At 40.1% G+C, this 20,086-nt stretch overlaps 1 protein-coding gene across 3 annotated transcripts in view; it reads left to right on the forward strand.

Moving 5' to 3' along the window:
• Positions 1-243: 243 nt before the first annotated feature.
• Positions 244-20,086, forward strand: part of LOC115050178 (protein kinase C beta type-like) — a 29,575-nt gene continuing 9,732 nt past the window's right edge. The window contains exons 1-8 of one of the 3 annotated variants that reach the window (XM_029512975.1): positions 244-733; positions 1,555-1,586; positions 12,891-12,973; positions 13,986-14,097; positions 18,514-18,642; positions 19,014-19,170; positions 19,633-19,767; positions 19,939-20,035. In XM_029512975.1, coding sequence (XP_029368835.1) covers positions 570-733; positions 1,555-1,586; positions 12,891-12,973; positions 13,986-14,097; positions 18,514-18,642; positions 19,014-19,170; positions 19,633-19,767; positions 19,939-20,035 — 909 coding nt within the window. In that variant the 5' untranslated portion in view covers positions 244-569. Of the gene's footprint in view, positions 734-1,554; positions 1,587-12,890; positions 12,974-13,985; positions 14,098-18,513; positions 18,643-19,013; positions 19,171-19,632; positions 19,768-19,938; positions 20,064-20,086 lie in introns of all 3 variants that reach the window. The other 2 variants (XM_029512956.1, XM_029512965.1) reach the window with 2 other exon arrangements.

Consider the following 20,086-nt stretch of genomic DNA (forward strand, 5'->3'; position numbering starts at 1 on the left):
TATATATATAATATATAAACTATAAACTACTATATATATATATATATATATATATATATATATGTATATATATAGTAGTTTTTTTTTTTACATGCGACAAATAGAATGAAAGTGACTTCAGGGTGTGAGTGATTTGACACACACCTCTGACTGAGTAAAAACAGCTCTCTCTTAGTTAGACAGCACCTGCAAGCCCACACATTTTGACAATCAAGACTGTCAAACAGAGACGGAGGGAGAGAGAGAGAAAGAGACACAGGGAGACGGAGGGAGAGATAGAGAGTGACTTATTCGCAGTTAGACATTAGTGAGAATAGGGAAGCAGGCTCGCTGCAGGTTGCGCGAGGACCCGCCGGAAGCAGCAGCAGCTTGAGCTCGAGCCGGACGCAGACCTACCACACACCGGCTGCACGAGCGACTCCGGGGCGGAGAGGAGGAGGCACCACCTGAAACCCCCCCTCTCCTCCCCCCACCGCCGCTGCCTTCGCCGTCTCTCCCTCCCACCCTCTCTCGTCAGCCTCTCCCTCACCCCCTCGTTCCTCTCGGACCGCCGCTGCTTCCTCGTTAAGATGGCTGACCCCAACAGCGACGGAGAGGTACCGGAGAGCGCGCGCGGCTTCGCCCGTCAGGGAGCCCTCCGCCAGAAGAACGTGCACGAGGTGAAGAACCACAAGTTCATCGCGCGCTTCTTCAAGCAGCCGACCTTCTGCAGCCACTGCACGGACTTCATCTGGTGAGTGTGTGTGTGTGTGTGTGTGTGCGTGTGTGTGTGCGCGCGCGCGTGTGTGTAAAGGACACAGGTGATTCACTTGCTGCTGCTGCCACTCCGGTCGGCCTCCCGTCTTGAATTCACTGTCATAACACCGCGCCCCCCCAAAAAAAAAATAAATAAATAAATAAAAAACACGAAAAAGCAAGCATATAAAAATCGTCGCGATGCGCTATTAAGACAAGCTCAGCTCCGCGGGCCTGTCGGGGTGGAGGAGAAGAGGGGATAGGAGGGTGGTGGTTGTCTATTGTCGGCAGCCGCATAAGTGTGACTGCCACCCGGCGTTACCGCATCGGCCGGTCCGGGGAGCGGAGGTCTGGTGGAGGAATGCGGCCGGAGACGCGCAGACGCGGATAGAGGGCCCCTCTGTTGCTGCGGCAGCTTTGCGGGTCGATCTGTGTGTTCATGCGTGTTTGAATTTCACCTCCTGAGGTAAAACGATAATTGAGTTAGGCCTTTGACCGAGAAGCAACGGGCAGCACTGTTATTATATTAATTAATCCTCTCATATAATGGTGAAGTGCAAACATGAAGATTGAAAACCAAATATTTGCAGATTTAAACTGCATTATTGAGCATATTGAGAAAATATATAGATTTACTAGATTATTTAGGATTGGGAGGTAGATTCCTTATTCGAAGATGTCACTAGTGTCACTAGTGTAAAGTGTCATGGGCTAATTGATTTATTGAACCATCATGGGGTGCAGCCCCAATTTTTATGCATGCCCATGAGTTGTTGTTTCGAATTCCTCAAATTTCACACGCCTGTCCTCTGTCCACAGGGGCTTCGGGAAACAGGGATTCCAGTGCCAAGGTAAGAGCAGCAGCTTATTCACAAATCCGGCTAGTGCATATGGCTGTGGGTGGCTGTGTGTATTTGCTTTGCTCAGGGGCCACAGGTCTACACATCTAAGAGTGACCTGCTGGCTTTTTCATAAAGACGTGTTAGTGTTGGCAGGCAGGTGTCAAACTCGAAGCAGGTACGTTCTGAATAAGACAGTGAGAACACTTCAGCAGACTCAGGCTGACAAGAATCTGTATGATGTAAAAGAAGAAGAGTCAGTGGAGTAGTGAAAGCTGAGATGCCTGGTTTTGGCTACGGAGAGATAGGAAGGGAAGTTAGCTTTCTTGAGCTTTTTCTTTTTCTTTCTCTTCTAGTTCAGAGCCTGACATTTGATTGGATTTGTATAACAAGTTTGTGTGTGGGTGGGTGGTGATGTGTGTGTCCACAGGTGGGTGGCTGGTCGTGGTGATGGCCGAGTTGGTGGGTGGTTGTCTAGACACGGACCTCTGCACAAAACGATTTTAATAGAGGGGTCCTCACAGCCACATAGTGATGCCCCTCAATCATATGCACACCCCTGTACTGCAGCAAATGTTGTCGCTGCACTTGCAGTATCACTTCTTCCTCTTCACTAATCCACCCTCAGACACCCACTTCAATGTATGTAACTCCAGTCATGTGATCAGCCATGTGAGATTGAGGAAGAAAGCAGCTGAAGTTTCTACATTACACTCTTGGGTAAGACTTCAATGATTGGGAAGAACTGTGCAAAGCTCTCTGAGAGGCTGTGCTGTTTTCATGAGCAGCTGTCAAAAGCTGAAGTCCCCTCGTCTCTGCATGCTATTCTGGCGAGTTGCTCCGGTGATGATCCAGGAAATGCATTGGGGGTTTTGGAAAGAAAGAACACTGTGATACTCAAGTATATATGAATGTCTTCCTGGACTAATATTAACTGTGGTAACATATACACGTTTAATAAACACAGATGGATTAGAGCCACCCAGAGCAGCTGTCAGGTTGGGTTTTGTGGTGAGTTCCTGGATGCTAACTGTTAAATGTACAAACAGCCTCTTAAACAACAAACTGGTCTGGGGGTTGTTTATGATGCAAGTCAATCAATTTAACTATTCAGTTAATCAAACTATTCACTATCAGTTCATTCACAAATAATTTTCATGTTGAAATTAAAGCACATAGTTTAAAATTTGGATATATCTGACAAGAACTTTTTTTCTTTTTTTTTTTTTTATGGATGAGTTTACCCAGCTATCAAAGAGCTGAATTTGAGAAAATAATTTTGTTAAATATGGGAAATATGCAATGATTAATTTCTTAAATTAAAAAAAAAAAAAAAATTCAAGCACAAATTCAGTAAGTACAACAATATCAAGAAGTACAGAATATCCAGACAAAGGTGGTAGTTCTAAAGAAGAAACGTAACTAACTGGAGCATTGTATAGTCAGCTTTATTCAATGTTATGCATAAAAATATAAGGCAATATAAAAGATGTGCATTTAAATGGGAATTAAGAGTAAAATTACATATGGTTTGTTTGCAATAGCACATCAACCTAACCCTTGGCATGAAAGGATCTGAGTGACTCTTATTTATTATTTCAATTGCATATAAATGGGTACATATGAGCAGAGTCACATTGAAATATCAACAATTAAATTGTGTTGACATGTCAATTTAAAAAGCATCTTTTAACAATGACACAGAGACACTGTCTGCGAACTAGAGATTAATGAAAAGCTTCTGATTCTTGTTTTATTTGATTTCATTTTGTTTCCTTAAATGTAGTGATTTTAAGATTGAACCTAGAAGCAGCTTTTGGCAAAACAATGTCATCTCAAGGCCTTTTTACTTGCTGTTCTGCAGCTTTCAGTTGAATCACAACAGCAGTTGTGATTCGACTGAAATTTCAGAGTTCTGAAAGTCTGAAAGTCTCAAGACATTAAAACTGGGGTCATTTTGGTTGGACATTGTTTTAAGGCGTTGTCTCAGCAACATTTGCTTTCTTGTAGTAAAGGTCTGATTCTAAATGGATTGAAAGAGTGATCATATGAAACCCATAACCTTTCACACACTGCGGTTCTAACCTAGATGTTTCTGCACCATTCGAAAACATGGGTGTTTGAAATCTGTTGGTGGATTTCCTTTTGCTTTATTTTACAGTACATGAGAGTAAAGTGGGAGATTTGTTTATAGTTGATGATGATTTTATGAAGATAATAAGAGGAACAAGAAAGCTGTAAATACACTTCAGTATGAATGAGAGACACACAGATGAAGGATCACTTCTGGTTAGCAGGAATGTCACTCATCTGGTGTAGACATGTTCTAGCATGTTTGTCCTTCTGAGGAAACTCTTCTGTTTGTGTGTGAGACAAATCTGTCCTCTGTGGGTGTGTCCAAACAAAGGGTGAGTACCAGGTAGAGACTCATCTATTTTTTTTCCTGCTTTCAGCTTTTCTTTTTTTATGTGTGTGCTCAACAAGCAGAAAGAGGAACTTGTCCCATGCCATTTCCTGCCAGAGAGAAGTCCAGGAGTACTGTAAGGTCAAAATACTTGCCACTTGACATATTAAAAGAGTTGAAGGTTGGATTAATAGGTTTCTGATATTAGAATGCAAAAGCCACTCATATTAACTAACACCTTTTTTAATGGATCATAAAATTAAATATAGAAGACGAGTTCCTGCGGAAAAAGCATCTAATCAAAAACACCCCTGGGAAGTGGTTGATCAGTTCTCTCACGGGCTTTTCTGAACATGCTTTAACTTGTCTTAGTTGCAAAAGTACAGATGCATTACTGAAAACATCAGTTTTATTTTTAAGTTTCTTCTTACTGCTCATTAATCCACTGTGAGTGATGGTGGGAGCCTGAAATTGAAACAGCTAAATGGAGTTTAGTTGCCATCCATTTTATTTTTCACACCAGTGCTTCATACGATAACATCTTTCCAGTGAAACTGTCTGCAACCTCAAAGTGTGGTCCTCTGAACAGCAGTGGACAGCTCTGAACATGTCAGTTCAGGGCTGCTATTAGAAAGCATCTCCACACGGGTCAGTGTCGAATGACCCTTCACATCTCACTTCCCCGTTTTGACGGCAAATAAATGTGTGTGCATTGTTGTTTTTACCCACTTGGGTTATAAGAGAGTCATGCTATTCATTAAATATTTGGGTTAGTAATAAATCTGTGTTGGAACAACAAGACTTTATTTGAGTACATGGTCCTTCAATATATCCCAGCATGCATCTGTGTTCACACTGCTATAAGAATGCAGCTGCATGTAGCCCAGACAACCTCTAAAAGTGCTCTTAGGCTATGCCCACACTAAAGTGGCTTTGTTAAATCAGATATGTTTTGCTACTTTCGCACGTTGCTGAACTTTGACGTGTTTGAATGCCTGAACTGGAGACTTTTCAAAGCAATGTTTCAGTTTGATAACTACAGTGTGAATAAACTAGAATGGAGACTTTTGGAAATGGCGATGAACTCCCTGACTGGGTCGTCATCATTCAAGGCTACCAGTAGTGAAGCCAATATTAATAACAAAATACAAGCATCAGTATCATTGTTATTTATGCTAGCAGCTGTTGTGAAGTTTTGTGGCGCATTTTTAAACTTGAGCTGCCTGTGCTGTTCCTTGTTGGCAGTATTTTCATCAACTTACTATCTGCAGAGTAAACTATCTGCTTCCTCTTTGCACAGGCTTGTGCATGCCTAGCATACATGAATAAAGCAAGCACCTGGATGGAGAATATATTGTTGTTTTGTTTTGTTTTGTTTTTTTGTTTTTATTAAAATGCAGTCCATGCAGTGAAAATAAAACCAAGAGGCATCCAAAAAATTCAATACGTGTATGTGATTGGTCAAGCCATCATGTAAGTAAACAGTCTGTGGAAATTACATTCTCAATGTCTCATTTTTCTTCATACAGCCTAGGTCTGTATCTTCTGTCTGTGTAATATCCACTGCTAAAATTACTCTGAAATTAGCCAGCCTCTGTCTCTAGCTCTTTCAAACAGGTGCACTGAGCTTATACAATGATTCTTGACCCCTGATCAGTTGAACTACTAAGCAGTCTGTGTGAGAAAGCATCAGTCAGAGAGTTACAGCCTGTAAAGATGATAAAATGCATGTCTTATTCATTTTCGTAAAAGTATTCAGGTATTTATGTTACGAAAGTCAAAGACAGATACTCCTTTGCATGTAGCGTAACTTGCAGATTTGTGGTAAGTACACGTGTGTGTGTATGCAATCGAACATTTTATGTAGATTTGATCTGGAAGCAAGACACTTGAAATGACTAAACTCCACACCAGGCTGGACTGGGGCAGAATGGTGCTTTGAGCTAAATACTAAGATCAGCATGCTAATGCAATCAAAATGAAAATGCTGCAAATGCAAGCACTCTGATGCTAAGCAGTTGCAAGTGGATGATGTTCACCATTTTACATAAATATGTTAGACTGTTACTAAATAATCAGCACTGAACACAAAGTACAGCAGAAAATTTGTTTGTTTGTTTCTCCAGAGAAAATGAATGTCTGGGCTAAACATCACTGTAATCCCCCCTGAAGTTTCTGGGATCTTCTGGCCTGATTTTCAATTAATTTATTGTTAATCTGAACAGTGGTGTGAGCATGTATCTGGGTGTTTAAGTGGATTAAACACTTAAACCTAAAGACATTGTATGTTTGTATTGAGCTGGGGGCGAGGTGTGTCGCGTCTTTTCACGGTGTAGCTCCACCAAAAGCCAACTCGAGTGAAACATTTCTTTTTTTTTTTGTCCTGTGTATGAACTCTATAATAATCACTGATCTTTCTGTTTAAACCTCTACTGGCCTTTGCGCTATGTGAAGATATTAATCTACATTTAATTTCACATGTGACCGTATTGCCTCAGTTTGAACAACACAACAGAACAACTCCAACCATCCATCCATCTTCTACCGCTTTTTACGTTGCGGGGGTCGCAGGGATGCTGGAACCAATCCCAGCTCACATCGGGCGAGGGGCAGGTTGCCAGTCCATCACAGGGCCAGCACACAAAGACAAACAGAGATGAGCAACCACTCACACTTGCATTCACAGGCTATTTTACAGCCATTCTACAGTCAATTTAGAGTCACCAGTTAACCTAGCCAAGCATGTCTTTGGACAGTGAGAGGAAACCCATGCAGACATGGGGAGAAAATGCAAACTACACAGAAAGTACCCAGGCTGGGAACCAAACCTGCAACCTAACTCCAAACAATGAATGTTATTGATGAGACTGACTGACTTTTGAACCCAATCATTGATTGATCAGTGGTTGAAATGGTAACTTTGGATGAGGATGTTCATTACAAGAGCTGTGGGTCATACTGTGGTTGTGGCCCAGCAAGAAAACAAGCGCATATTTTAGATTATGGTATCTACTGTTCAGTTGCTGCAGCTTGTTCAAAAAAAAAAAAAAATCTCAAGCTTAACAGGTCTACATGTTCTGAAAAAGGCAGCTGTGTGATGTGGGAGGGAACAGAAGATGACAGGACAAATGACAAAACATTTGGGAATTTATTTTATTTGTTTTTTTATTGTTTCAGTGTAATGTTTTTTTTAAGGCACTCTATAATTGATAGGTTATCTGTTGACTGATAGACTGATGACAATGTCTATGTATGTGTGTATCCATATATATATATGTATATGTTGACCTGACCTGTTGTGACAGCTGATCATAACTGGGTCTCTTCTAGTTTAGTCGATTTGGTGTTGACACACAGCAGAAAAAAAATTACATAGCATGTGACGTATAATTCTGATTGAGTCACTGCGAGTTTCAATATTTATGGCAGACACATTGCATGTGTCACCTGAGGACATATACCTGTAAATAAACAGCTTGATCTGAAGCTAGTTGTGGTTTATGGACTGCCCATTCACAATCTCACCCAAAGTCTGTGCCCTTTCACTCCCTGGTTGGTGTTTGTTTTGTGATCATTTAGTGGTGTTGTTGGTGTTTAGTTGCCTGGAATATTTTTGTATTTGAATGGTTAACCCAGGTTGGTAGAAACAGTCTGTATTAGTAAGACTGATATGTTTTTTTTCTCAGGGCCGATACTGATTATTAGTAGTCAAGGAGGCCGATAACCAATATTTGGAGCTGATATTCTTTTGCAGTAAAAGGGAAAATATTGGCTTGGTCGATCCCTAGTCTATATGTGGTGGAACAGTATGTATGTGGGGGCTTTTAAGTCCCTTTAGGTTTCAAGTGGCCTGACAGAAAAAAAAAAGTTTGTCCCAGGCTTCAGAAATAGATGGAGAATATTCCTTTCCTAGGCTGCAGCCTCGGGTGTTGCTGAGGCAAAGCAGAGGGTGTGGGAGATGTTTGGAGAGGACACAAAGAAGGACTTTCTGTTGCCACCAAAGCTGTTCTGGAAGACTATCCAGCTCCTCAGACAGGGAAAGCAGGGAACCATCCGAGCTGTGTACGGCAAGGGTGGGGTGTTGCTGACCTCAAATGAGGAGCTAGTCGGCCAGTGGAAGAAACACTTTGAGGAACTCCTGAACCTGACCTACCCACCCTCTGAAGCAGAGACAGAACTGGAGGATGAAGGGTGGGTCATCAGCAATTTCCCTGAGAGAAGTCACTGAGGTAGTCAAACAACTCCACAGTGGCAACGCCCCAGGGGTTGACAAGATCTGTCCTGAAATGTTGAAGGCTCTGGGTGTTGAGGGGCTTTCAGGAATGACATGCCTCTTCAACATTGCGTGAGGGTCGGTGGCAGTGCCGAAGGAGTGGCAGACCGGGTTGGTGGTCCCCCTTTGTGTGTGCTAACTATACAGGCATCACACTACTCAATCTCCCTGGGAAAGTTTACTCCAAGGTGTTGGGGAGGAGGATTAATTGTCGAACCTCTGAAGAGGAACTATGCAGGTTCTGTCCTGGCTGTGGAACAACAGATCAGCTCTTCAACGGACCAGCATCCTGGAGGGGGCCTGGGAATATGCCCATCTGGTCTACATGTGCTTTGTGGACCTGGAGAAGGTTCAGCCATCTGGTTAGAATACCTGCTGGGCGCCTTTCTTGGGAGGTGTTCCAGCCATGTCCAGCTGGGAGGAGGCCCCAGGGCAGACTGAGGACCAGGTGTGGAGAGCTTATATCTCCACTCTGGGCTGGTAACACCTCGGGATCCCCCAGTCAGAACTGGTCAATGTGGCCGGGGAAAGGGAAATCTAGGGCTCCCTGCTTCAGTTGCTACCCCTACAACCCAACCTCAGATAAGCAGACATAGACTGGATGGATATATATATTTCTAGATTTTAATTTATTACATGGTAAATATGATCAAATTATAAAATTTAATTAATTACCAAAAGTAAATCGTACAACACAGACAGCTTATTAGACAAGTATCTGTTTTGGGGTATTTTCTACCTGAAGTGATCCAACTGACTAATCCATTATCAATTGTATGTTGTAATGGTTTTCTTCCTTGTATGCAACCAATCAACTTTAATTTGAACTCGTCATGACCACGTCTTTTTTATACAGCGTCTTGCTGAATGAGCAATTGGATAAACATCCATGGGGGGAAAGCTGATTACCTTTAACACAGTCAATTTGAATTTGCTATTCAAAGAAAGAGATAAAAATAACTAAAGACAGGAATACAAGCCTCTTTGTGACTTAATTCTCAACTCTCAATTTTTTACATTGCCCACAGGAAGTGGTTGATAGCTAGCAGCTAGTAGACTGATGTGATTAGCTTGGCTGTGCTCTGCCCCGCTTCATGTAGCAGGACAACTGTGGCCTCCACTGAGATATGTGGCCGTTTAATTCAAGTGTGATCTGAGGTCTAGGTTTGTGTTTGCTCATTAGGCTTTATAATGATAAAACAGGCCGTATGAGTTATTCGACCAGTGTTTGTAATCTCAGATTGGTCCAGTAGCTTTCCACCTGCCGGGGAGCAGCGTTAGATTTCAGCTGATGTTCGATGTCAGGCTCTTATCAGACACAAGCTGTTGTCTAATTATATTCCCGTCATTTTATGCATCAGCCACTTTATATCTGTGGTCCATTTTATTCAGGCATTTTAAGCCCTGGGTGATGACTACCAGTATCTCCATCTGTGGTGTGTGGACTGGTAACCATCCAACATGGAGGAACTTCCTGGTGCTCCTGTTGATGTGAAACTGTCGGCCTGCTGTCACCCTGGCACTTCATCCTATCCCAGTCTTTTTTGGATCGGCTCTGATTTGCCATCGGCCCCATCAGTCAAAAGAAACGGGAATGGCCAATGTAGTCTTCACTCTAGGGCTCAGCGTGGTTGCTCGGCAACAGAGAAAAGACCGCCCCCCCTTCCCCATTACCACCACCACACAAACACACGTGCCCCCCCGGCAAGTCACTAGGCCTGACTCTCAGTAGTGTGTTTGTGTGCGCGTGATTGTGACAGTGACAGAGCAGATTTATGAACAAAAGGATGAAAAGTGTGACTGTCTTCTTTGTGGTTTCTGCTGCTCCACTTCTCTGCTTCTTGTTTTTTTTTTCCTCTGTCACTGCTAACATTCTCCACCCCCTCACATTGCCTCAAACCCAGCTGTGCCCCCATCCCTTCCTTCCTGCCCACACGCACACACGCACACACACACACGCACACACACACACACACACACACACACACACACACACACACACACACACACACTTCAATATCTCTCTGTTTGACTTCACTTTCTCCTTTTTTATCTTGAGCTCTCTTATTTTTCTCTCCTTTCAGAGTTCAAGCATACTGTCTTCCCTGTTTACCATCTTTACACCAAGTTACTGCTTTATCTGTGGCATCTGTCAGTATTTTGAATTTAAACTACACTTGCTGAAATTTACTGTGGGTCCAGTTGTCCCCTGATCTGACTCACACTCTTTTGCTCATGTAACCACTGCCCCATACGCACAGACATACGGTCTCTGTTGGTTAACTGCCAGAAACCTGTGGAAAGCGCTGCCAATGGCCAAGGCACCTCATTAAAATGTAACGAGAATCTGAATAATTAAGATTAAACCAGCTCATAATGTCACCGTGTGTGTGGTGTTTTTTTTTTTTTTTTTTTTTTTTTTTTTTTGTTGGTGGTGTTTTTTTTTTTTTTTTTTTATGAAGCTACATCCAGTATTGTTTCTACAACAATATTTGCTTAATTGGTTTGGTGAACATTTGAACTGAATTCCTGTCTTAATTCTCCATTTAATGGGAACCAAAAGTATCTGTAAACTGGAAGTGGTTTCAATCAGTACTGTGCAAGATTTTATGTAAAAATACATAACACAAACCTATTCTGCTGCAAAGTCGGGTAGCAGCAGAGTAGATTCCTCCTCACTGATGTGCCCCGTTTCTCTAAATGGAGTTCTGGTGTTGGCCATGTTCTCGTCTTCATCTGTAGGAAGTGGTTTATCAAAATTTAAAGGGAAAGATTGTACTTTTTAGCTGACCCAGAGCGAGACAAACCCATGCATGGTGTTTCTCACAACTGTGTGCAGTTTAAAGGGATACTGGTCCAATCTATGGATCACTGGAAGCTCTGCTGACGCAAATAGTTTTTTCTACAGCTGGGGTTTTATGTATTTTATGCATTCTTCTGGTGTCTACCAGAAGTTTTTATTAATGATTTATCTGCAAATACTTTTCTTAATGAATCATGTGGTAACTAAAATACAAAAGATCCCCAAATGAAAATCAGGTGTTTAACTTTGTTAACATGTCATCATAATATTTTTCCTACAATACAAGATAAATTATGAGTGAAATAAACAGCCAACCTTCAAGCTACAGTGAACTAATTAGTGTCATAAAACTGAATCCTCCTCCAGTGAATCTTTAGGTTAACTGGTGATTAAATTCTCCGAAAGCGTGAGTGTAAATGGTTGCGTCTCTGAATGTTTCTACATGTTGGCCCTGGGATAGACTGGTAGCCTGTCCAGGGTGTACTCAGCTTTCACCCAATGTGAACTGGGATTGGCTTTATTCCCCCCTTCATGACCCTGTTGTATGAACATGGATGGATAGATGGATGATGGATTTCATATGTTCCTGTAAAGGTCCTTTCAGGAACAAGGTCAGGGCAAAACAGACTCAACACGACTGAATAAACCTAAAATCTTGTCAGCACAGCACAAAGTTTTTCAACTTTTTTCATGTCAGAAAACCATGTTGAATAAATTATTTATCACATCAGACTGTTTTGACATAATTCACAACAGGACTGGATAGGAACTTCCTAAAGACCAATGTCTCCATGTTCATTTTATCCAACCATTAGTCTAAAATCTAAATATATTTAATTTAAAGAAGTATGCTATTACTCACTTGATTGGGAGACTTCCAAATGTTGGATACTTGTGACGGTGAAATTTTAAACAGCGGTTAATGGATTTAAGGGCAGACAAAATGTTGACTCGTGATGGTCAATACCAGAACAAGTTAGAGTATTCATCGAGCATTCAACATTTAGAATCAAACATTCACTGTGTTTAGCTTTTCATAATGAGAATATACGTTTATCCTATGTTTCTTAATTTTAAATTTTTATAAAATAGTCTCTCTGAGCTTGGAGCTTTTGCTGGATAATTGTGACCTTCTGTTTTAATTTAAATAATAATCAGATTAATCAATACTGTAAGTATTTTACAAACATGGTCATCTCTCCAACAAAACTCAAATGTGTACATTTTGGCACCAAATGGCATTTTGGATTTGCTCTGGTTCTTTCTTATATGTTTAATACGTTTTTGCATATGAGATTTCCTCCCTGTGTAGCCCAAATGTAACCATATGTACCACAGAAACTTTAATTTTGTGACAGAATTGTTCCACTTTCAAAACACACTCACCCTCTGACACCAGAGTTTTCAGACCACCCCAATTCCTACACTATTAGTGAGAACAACTGGAACCACAGTTGTATGTGAGTCACACAGTTGTCACAATGAACATGTCTGAAGTTGTGAAAGTTTCTATCTGCCATATTAGATTGGGATTAGGCAGGGTATTTATTTCACAACATTGCATGATTTTCAACACAACTGGAACAGTGAGCAGCAGCAGCAGCAAGTCAAATCACATGCAGATTTCAAGTTAATGTTATGGGGTGCGATTATGTCTCATTGTGCCTTGGCTAAATTTAAATTTAAACTGAAGCGATCCCACACTAATCATACTAATATGGCCTCCTGTCCAGTGACTAATGCCACTAACTGACATATTGATTAATCTCTTTCTTGTGATTGTCACACAAATTGTTTATATTTTTCTTTCTTTTTTTCTCTCCTCTCTCTCCTCAGTGTGCTGTTTTGTTGTCCATAAGCGCTGTCATGAGTTTGTCACCTTCTCCTGCCCAGGGGCCGACAAGGGGCCAGCCTCCGATGTAAGTTTAAAAAAAAAAAAAAAAAAAAAAAAAAAAAAGAAACACTGTCAAGCACAAAAACTGCAACACAATTTGCTTCGTTTTATTCTTGGCTCTGTGAGAGTTTGGATGCACAATGAGGCAGATCACTTATTCATGTTAAATATTTATTACGCACTTGGTTAGTGATTGTGTTGAATGATGCTTGTTAATCAAATTTGCAAAGTTAGCACTTGCCTTTGGGTTGTGTGCGTGTATGTGTTTATCTGTATGTGCACACATGATCACACATTCATTTCTCTTCATGTGAGGAATGAGGCCCCTTGCCCATTAACATTATTTATTGAAAGACTTGGTCTTTAACTTTCATTTACAACAGTAAAAATATACTTACAATCCATAAATACCCTCAAAATAATTATTTAAATCTCAAATGTGTCTTCACAAGACAGCACATAAACACCACACATACAGACGTGACCTTGTGTCTTCTATTCAGCTGACCTGTTAGCACCAAATTATATTGAGACATGTCAGTAAAGAGAAAATGTGCTGCCTGGCAGCCTCAGGTTAATGAACTGATATCTCCTCATTCACACATAAATACACACAGATCATTTGTGAGACAGCATGGATTATAAAGTCACATTAACAGATTGTTAATATCTTTTTTTGTTTGTTTTTGTTATCACCAAAGCTTTTTAGTTGTTTTCTATTCTTTTACAAACTCAAGTCAAACTGTGCTGCATTTCCTATGTCACAATGTAGGATTTTTATTTTCTCATGCCAAGAGCAGACAAAGAGCAGAAATTATTTCCAGCTAAGTTGGTACCTATGCAAGTCTGTGCAAGTCTCTTGTTTGCTGCAATTAGATTGGGGGATACAATATTTGACATGAAAAATTTGCCGACATGCTTTTAGATTTTGAGCAAACAAAACGACTGAGAGAAAGAACTTGAATACAACCACTTGGCTTTCTCAAAAAGTGAATTTAAATATCTGCTTTCTCATCTCTGTGTTTCTGTCTCTGCAGGATCCTCGTAGTAAACACAAGTTTAAGGTCCACACTTACTCCAGCCCTACGTTCTGTGACCACTGTGGCTCCCTCCTCTATGGGCTGATACACCAGGGCATGAAATGTGACCGTACGTACACACACACACACACACACACACAAATGAACCCTTGCAGAACCTGCTTTGTATGCCACACATTAGCATCTTGAATATTTACCTCTGCAGGTAAAATGAACAGGCTTTAGGAAAATGCAAAAGTCAGGGCTGATCAGTGCTTTCTTTGTAGTTTGCCATCAGTTTTTGTGTAAAATTTACATTATAGACCAATTGCAAATGATGCAGGGTCACTGTTGATTCTGTTGTTTTTCTTTGCCTAATAATAGCACTTACTCCTTTCCTCTGGATTCTTTTTTGGCTTAAGATAAGTCCTGAAAAACAGTATTTGCAGGAAAATATTTCTGCCAATTTCCAGAGTAAATTGCAGAGCAACTTTAGGATGCCGCGGGTTAGTGGGTGTTGGCCAAACAATCATTGCAGGGTTTATACTGCTGCTTGATCCAACCTTGTTCCTTTTAAATAATCTGTTTTGGTCCAAAGCACAAAACAGATCAAACACCACGTTGTTTTAGTTGTAGAAGTCACTATAAAAAAGTGAAAGAGCTGCAATTAGCTGTTACAACTCCAATCCCCTTACTTTGGCAGTCTGTCGAGCCAATTAAAATGTGTGAGACAAAGTGAAACCTGCCTGACCCACTGTTTACTTTTGCTTTACCTTATTTCTTGTGTTCATCTTGCTTTTAGCAGGCTGTCTGCAGTCTCAAATAGCATGGATGTACACAGACATTTTAGGGGCTGGAGAGTAAAAAATGGGTGTCCCTTGACATTTATTACTTTGTTGCAGGATGAGGAAACAGAGGAGACAAAGGCAAGTTTGAACTTTATTCCTCAGCTCTAGCTCAGTATACCACGCCCCCAGCTCACAGCCCTAGCTCACAGCCCTGCTGGGTGAGAGGCATAGCCCCCAGTGTCCGCTTACTTATTTATTTCAACCCCTGTTTACTTGCAGATCTTTAATACTGAAAAGAACAAAATTTACACAAACAAAAAAAGATGACGCATAGTACATGTTTTAGGAAGAAGTAGAACTGAAATGCAAATTGATTATTGGTCATGAGTTAGTTTTAGATGAGAACCTCAACCTAAAATTACAACTTAATATAAGAAAAATAAAAAAGTAAGCAGTCACTCAGCTGTCAATAGAGGTTCTTGAGCACCACCTGTGCATGCAATAATGCGTATCATTAGGAAGCTGGTGGAAAAACATAATATGATAATCATTACTTCTAGAAACTTATCTCAAGTCTGTAATGGTTTCATATTTTGGCAAGAAGGATCATGAAATGGCAATTCAAGTGCATTTTGTCTGTTTTTGAAATTCTAAAATTTTATTTGATATATCCATAAGAAACGCTGACCAATCATTATTGATAAGACTAATTCAAGATCTATATGTCTGAATCACATGCAGGCAATTCACACATTTGAGGATGTTTTTGAAAGCTGTTTTGGAATGACAATCAGTTGGCCATAATAATAATGAAAAAGATGTGACGTTGGCGGTTGGCCAAAAGTACAACTTTGTTCTATAATGAGTCTTTTGTGACACCAGATAACATAAATAGACACATTAGAAGAACTTAGGCACCTATTGATCTGTTTATAAAATGTTAGGGTGAACACAAAGCAAAACCAAAACTAAATTCAAAAATATCTTATTTCATCCCCATGGACAAAGTGAAGCTAAACCCATTAAAGAGAGCAGACTAATAGATTATTAAACCAGCTGGTCCAGACAAGTCATTTTCTGTAATGATCATGTTCATCAGCACACAAAAGACCCCAATTTACCGATATAAATTTACATTTAATTTTTATACACATTTATAGATAATCTACCCATCAATTAAACTAGTTTTGACAGCACATTTTTATTTTTGCTTCTTTTACAGTAGGCGATCCAGAAATGTAGGCAAATTATTATCCAAATATCAGGTGAAGAAGTTTCATCCTCAGCTTAAAGTAAATTTACTCTGCATCCAGTTGATAGTAGTTTTATATATTACCATACTGCATATATGGCTTGTGAGAGTTATCAATAGTAGTTACAGTTAAACCTGTCATGAAAAATGAAAAATGTCATGGAAAATATAATCTCTGCCATGGCATCCCTTGCTGTGCTGCATTAGCCAATAAAATGTTGACAAATTGCCAAACTGAAGTTTGATTTGTTCTGTCAAAAAAAAAAAAAACCCCGAAACATAGTAATTTGTGCCAGATACAAGATAAATGACAAATTAATATTTTACTTTATTTTATGTGTGAAACAGTTTAGAAAATATCTGAAGTGTTGTTTATTAAATGTATCTCAGTGTGATGCAAGTTCTTTCTGCCAAATGAAATCAGTTTGCTTTCTTTGGAACCTACCCACCTACCTGCCAACACATCTCTGTCACTAGTTCCTGATAATCGCAGGTATTAATGAACATTGAATTTCAAATTTGTTGATACAGTACTGACTCACCACCCCAACCGCCATTGGTGCCCTTAGGTCAGAGACACCTCTTGATTATTGTTGTTGTTTACCTCTCATGTTTGGTTTATAGGAGAGCAACAGAACTCCTGAATAGCATTCATCTTTGATGAATGAACTTAATCACTACAACTCTAGTGATTGGTCAAGAGGTGGCTATGATGTCTGTCAGTGATGTGACCAGCGATGCTCGTGATTGCTACATTATTTAATTCACCTCAATGGTTACACAAGCTTAGTGCTTTTTATGAGCACTAATATTGAGAGAGGCTCCTTTCTGAATATGGCCCCTGGTGTAAACAAAACAGGATGGAAAGTAAAATAGGGTGTTGTGTTGTCACAGAGCTGCTATTAGGTTACATATTAATCTATGTGAGCAAGCAACATGATTATAATTGCTGTGTGTATTGCAAATTTTATTTGTATTTGCAAATTTGATTTTTCAAAATTATTAATTTTTTTTTTTAGATAACTTTGTTAATAGTTGTGATGCGCACTTCACAGCTGTCCCTGAAATCAACTTTATGCATCTTAGTTATGAGCTATTTACAGTTTGAGGACTATTAAGATCTTTTTAATTGGTATCTCCATATTCCAAGATCACTGTAAAATATGTCACTGATTGGAGATGGTGATAGTTTAGTTAATGTTTAGTTATGATCAAACTAAAGTCAATTTCCACTAGGGATGTTTGGTTGCAAACTTATTGTGGCCTTACAAACGTCGTTACAATGTTGTTAATACTCATGAAATAGATTAAGATTAAATTTGCTACAGAGATGAGATGTGTTTTTCTGCTGCACTCACAAAACACTCACAAATTTCCCAAAAACTATAAAAGTTTAATAGAAAGTGTAGCTGGTAGAAATGTGAAGTAATTTGAATGGATGTCATGACTGAATGCAACAGTATGATGCAAATATAACATTAATCCAACGCCCACTGATTTAAGAGGAGCAGGTAAAATATTTGTTCATCAGAGCCGTCTGACATCTGGTGGGCTCATTGAGCAATTACATTGGACCTTATTTTTTTTCTGTTATGACTACAGCATATTATGGCAAAATAACTTTTGACATAATATGCCACCAGGTGAAGATTTTAGCTGCTCAGGTATACTTGAGTCCTGGTTGATTCATCTAATCACTATTAATCAGTTCGCCAACATGCTCAAACTTGCCAAGTACTTAAAAAATATACATACATACATATTAATACTTCACTTCAATGTGGTCTAAAAGAGAATGCTCATGTGAACAGTGCACTTTGGATAGGCCTCCCAGACAGAGGAGTGGGAGTCATGCCCAATGAGCAAACCCTGAAAAATGTTTCTCAGCTTGTTTAGCTGGAGTTGTAAACAAACTGGACGTTATCTTCATTTTCATTGAATCTCGTGATCATTCACTCCTGGAGAGTAATCTTACCGTTGATAAAACTTAGCTGAGATGCATTTGGTATCCCCTCACAACAATCTGAGTCAAAAAATATTGCACACATAAAAAAAACTGTACACTTATCTTGGGAAGGCCTAACCAACCTTTGAAAGCAGTCCTCTGTGTCTCTAGAGGGACTTAAAGTCTGAAAAACAAATTACCTGAGTCACGAGTTACCATCAGCTAAAGGACAGGCGGTGTTGGGGCTGTGTAGTTTGAAAGATGTGAGTGTCTATCTGGCATTAAGGGTTTAATGAAAAGATGCCTCACTACCTAGTTTCTCTTTGGAAAGGGTAGCATCCATTATTTTTGAGACTGTTGTCCAGATAGCTCAGCTCCTGCTGCTTCATGTTTGATTGGATCTTAATTTATCTCTTATGACTCCCCAATTTAGTGAAAGTGCAACACCAAGATAACCTTATATCTGGTAAGACAACAGAAAGCACAGAGACAGAGGATGTCATGTGTTGTTTGCTTGTAAGGCTATTTAATGCAACCACGTGTCTCTATTGACTGTTTTAGATTGTATGATGAACATACACAAGCGGTGTGTGGCCAACGTCCCGAGCTTGTGTGGAACAGATCACACTGAGAGGAGAGGACGCATCTACATTTCCGCCCAGATCACTGAGGACATTCTCACCGTCATCAGTTAGTCTCTTTACCCTCCCTTTTTTGTTGTTGTCTCTGACACACATACAAATACACTCAGCAACTCACAAAGCTCTGTATGAACCCAGGAATAAAACTGGAAAGTCCATTAGTTGATCAATGATTCAGTGATTGACCCACATCACCGCTGGGATGCACGTCTGTGTGCCAGCTCTTTCTCTCTTAGAAAGCTGTGGATTGATTATGGAACAGAAACTAAACTGTTGTTAAGTGTTGTCAAATGTTATTTAGGGCACACCAGAGAGAGAGAGAGCTCACCTCTTGCTCTCCTCTGTAAAAGGACAAACTCCAACTTTTGTACCTTTGCATTCCTGCCAGTAATTTTTATCCGTGTCCCCAACCCTTCACAGTCAAAGAAGCCAGGAACCTGGTGCCCATGGACCCTAATGGCCTGTCAGACCCCTACGTCAAGCTCAAACTGATCCCTGATCCCAAGAGTGAGAGCAAACAAAAGACTAAGACCATCAAATGTTGCCTCAATCCCACCTGGAATGAGACTTTCGTTTTGTAAGATATTTCTAATAATTCTGCATCATTTTTGGATGGTGTTTTTTATTTGTTTGTTTGTTTGTTATTGTGTTTTTTTGTTTGTTTGTTTAATTTGTTTAGTTTTCTTTCCAATTTATTTTTGATGTTGTGTGCGTGCCACTTGTTTTTGTTTTAAAGCTACTGTCTTGGCCTCATTTTGAGTCACATAAGATCAAAGCTCACTGGAGCTCATTGCAAGTGACCGTGTCCTCATTCTTTTCACTGCTTTTGCTTGTTGGTTTCCAAGCTATTCTTGGTTACTGAGACATAGGCATAAAAAAATGGCCCATACTGAGATGCCAGCCAGTTCAACTAGAAAGAAAGAGATGTGGTTTTGAAATCAAATTACGGTCTTTGCTTTCATCTTTATCTATTTTAAGAACATCGTCTCTATCTGTTCTTTCACCTGAGTGTCCCTCCACATTTTCTCTCACCTCTCAGCAACCTTAAAGAAACTGACAAGGACCGTCGCCTCTCAGTGGAGGTCTGGGACTGGGATTTGACCAGCAGGAACGACTTCATGGGGTCCCTGTCCTTTGGGATCTCAGAGCTACAGAAACTAGGAATAAACGGATGGTAAGATGTCAGGATGAACTAATGGGATGTTGGAAAACAATGCACAGGTGTAGAGGGAAATCACAAAGGCAGAAGGTAGAGGGGTGTGAATAGTTAAAAGCTTTGTTGTCATAGTCTGGTGATAATCCTGGATTTATGTGACATTGTTCTGTTTTACATTATGGGGTTTAGGTATAAGCTGCTTTCTCAGGAGGAAGGAGAGTACTTTAATGTTCCTGTCCAGCCAGAGGGAGAGGAGGGTAATGAGGAGCTGCGACAAAGGTTTGAGGTGAGTGACACAGAAAATGAGACCCAAAGTGACATAATTTGTTGTCTTTTT

The sequence above is a fragment of the Echeneis naucrates genome, chromosome 1, assembly GCF_900963305.1.
Source record: "Echeneis naucrates chromosome 1, fEcheNa1.1, whole genome shotgun sequence".
Classification (NCBI taxonomy): Eukaryota; Metazoa; Chordata; class Actinopteri; order Carangiformes; family Echeneidae; genus Echeneis; species Echeneis naucrates.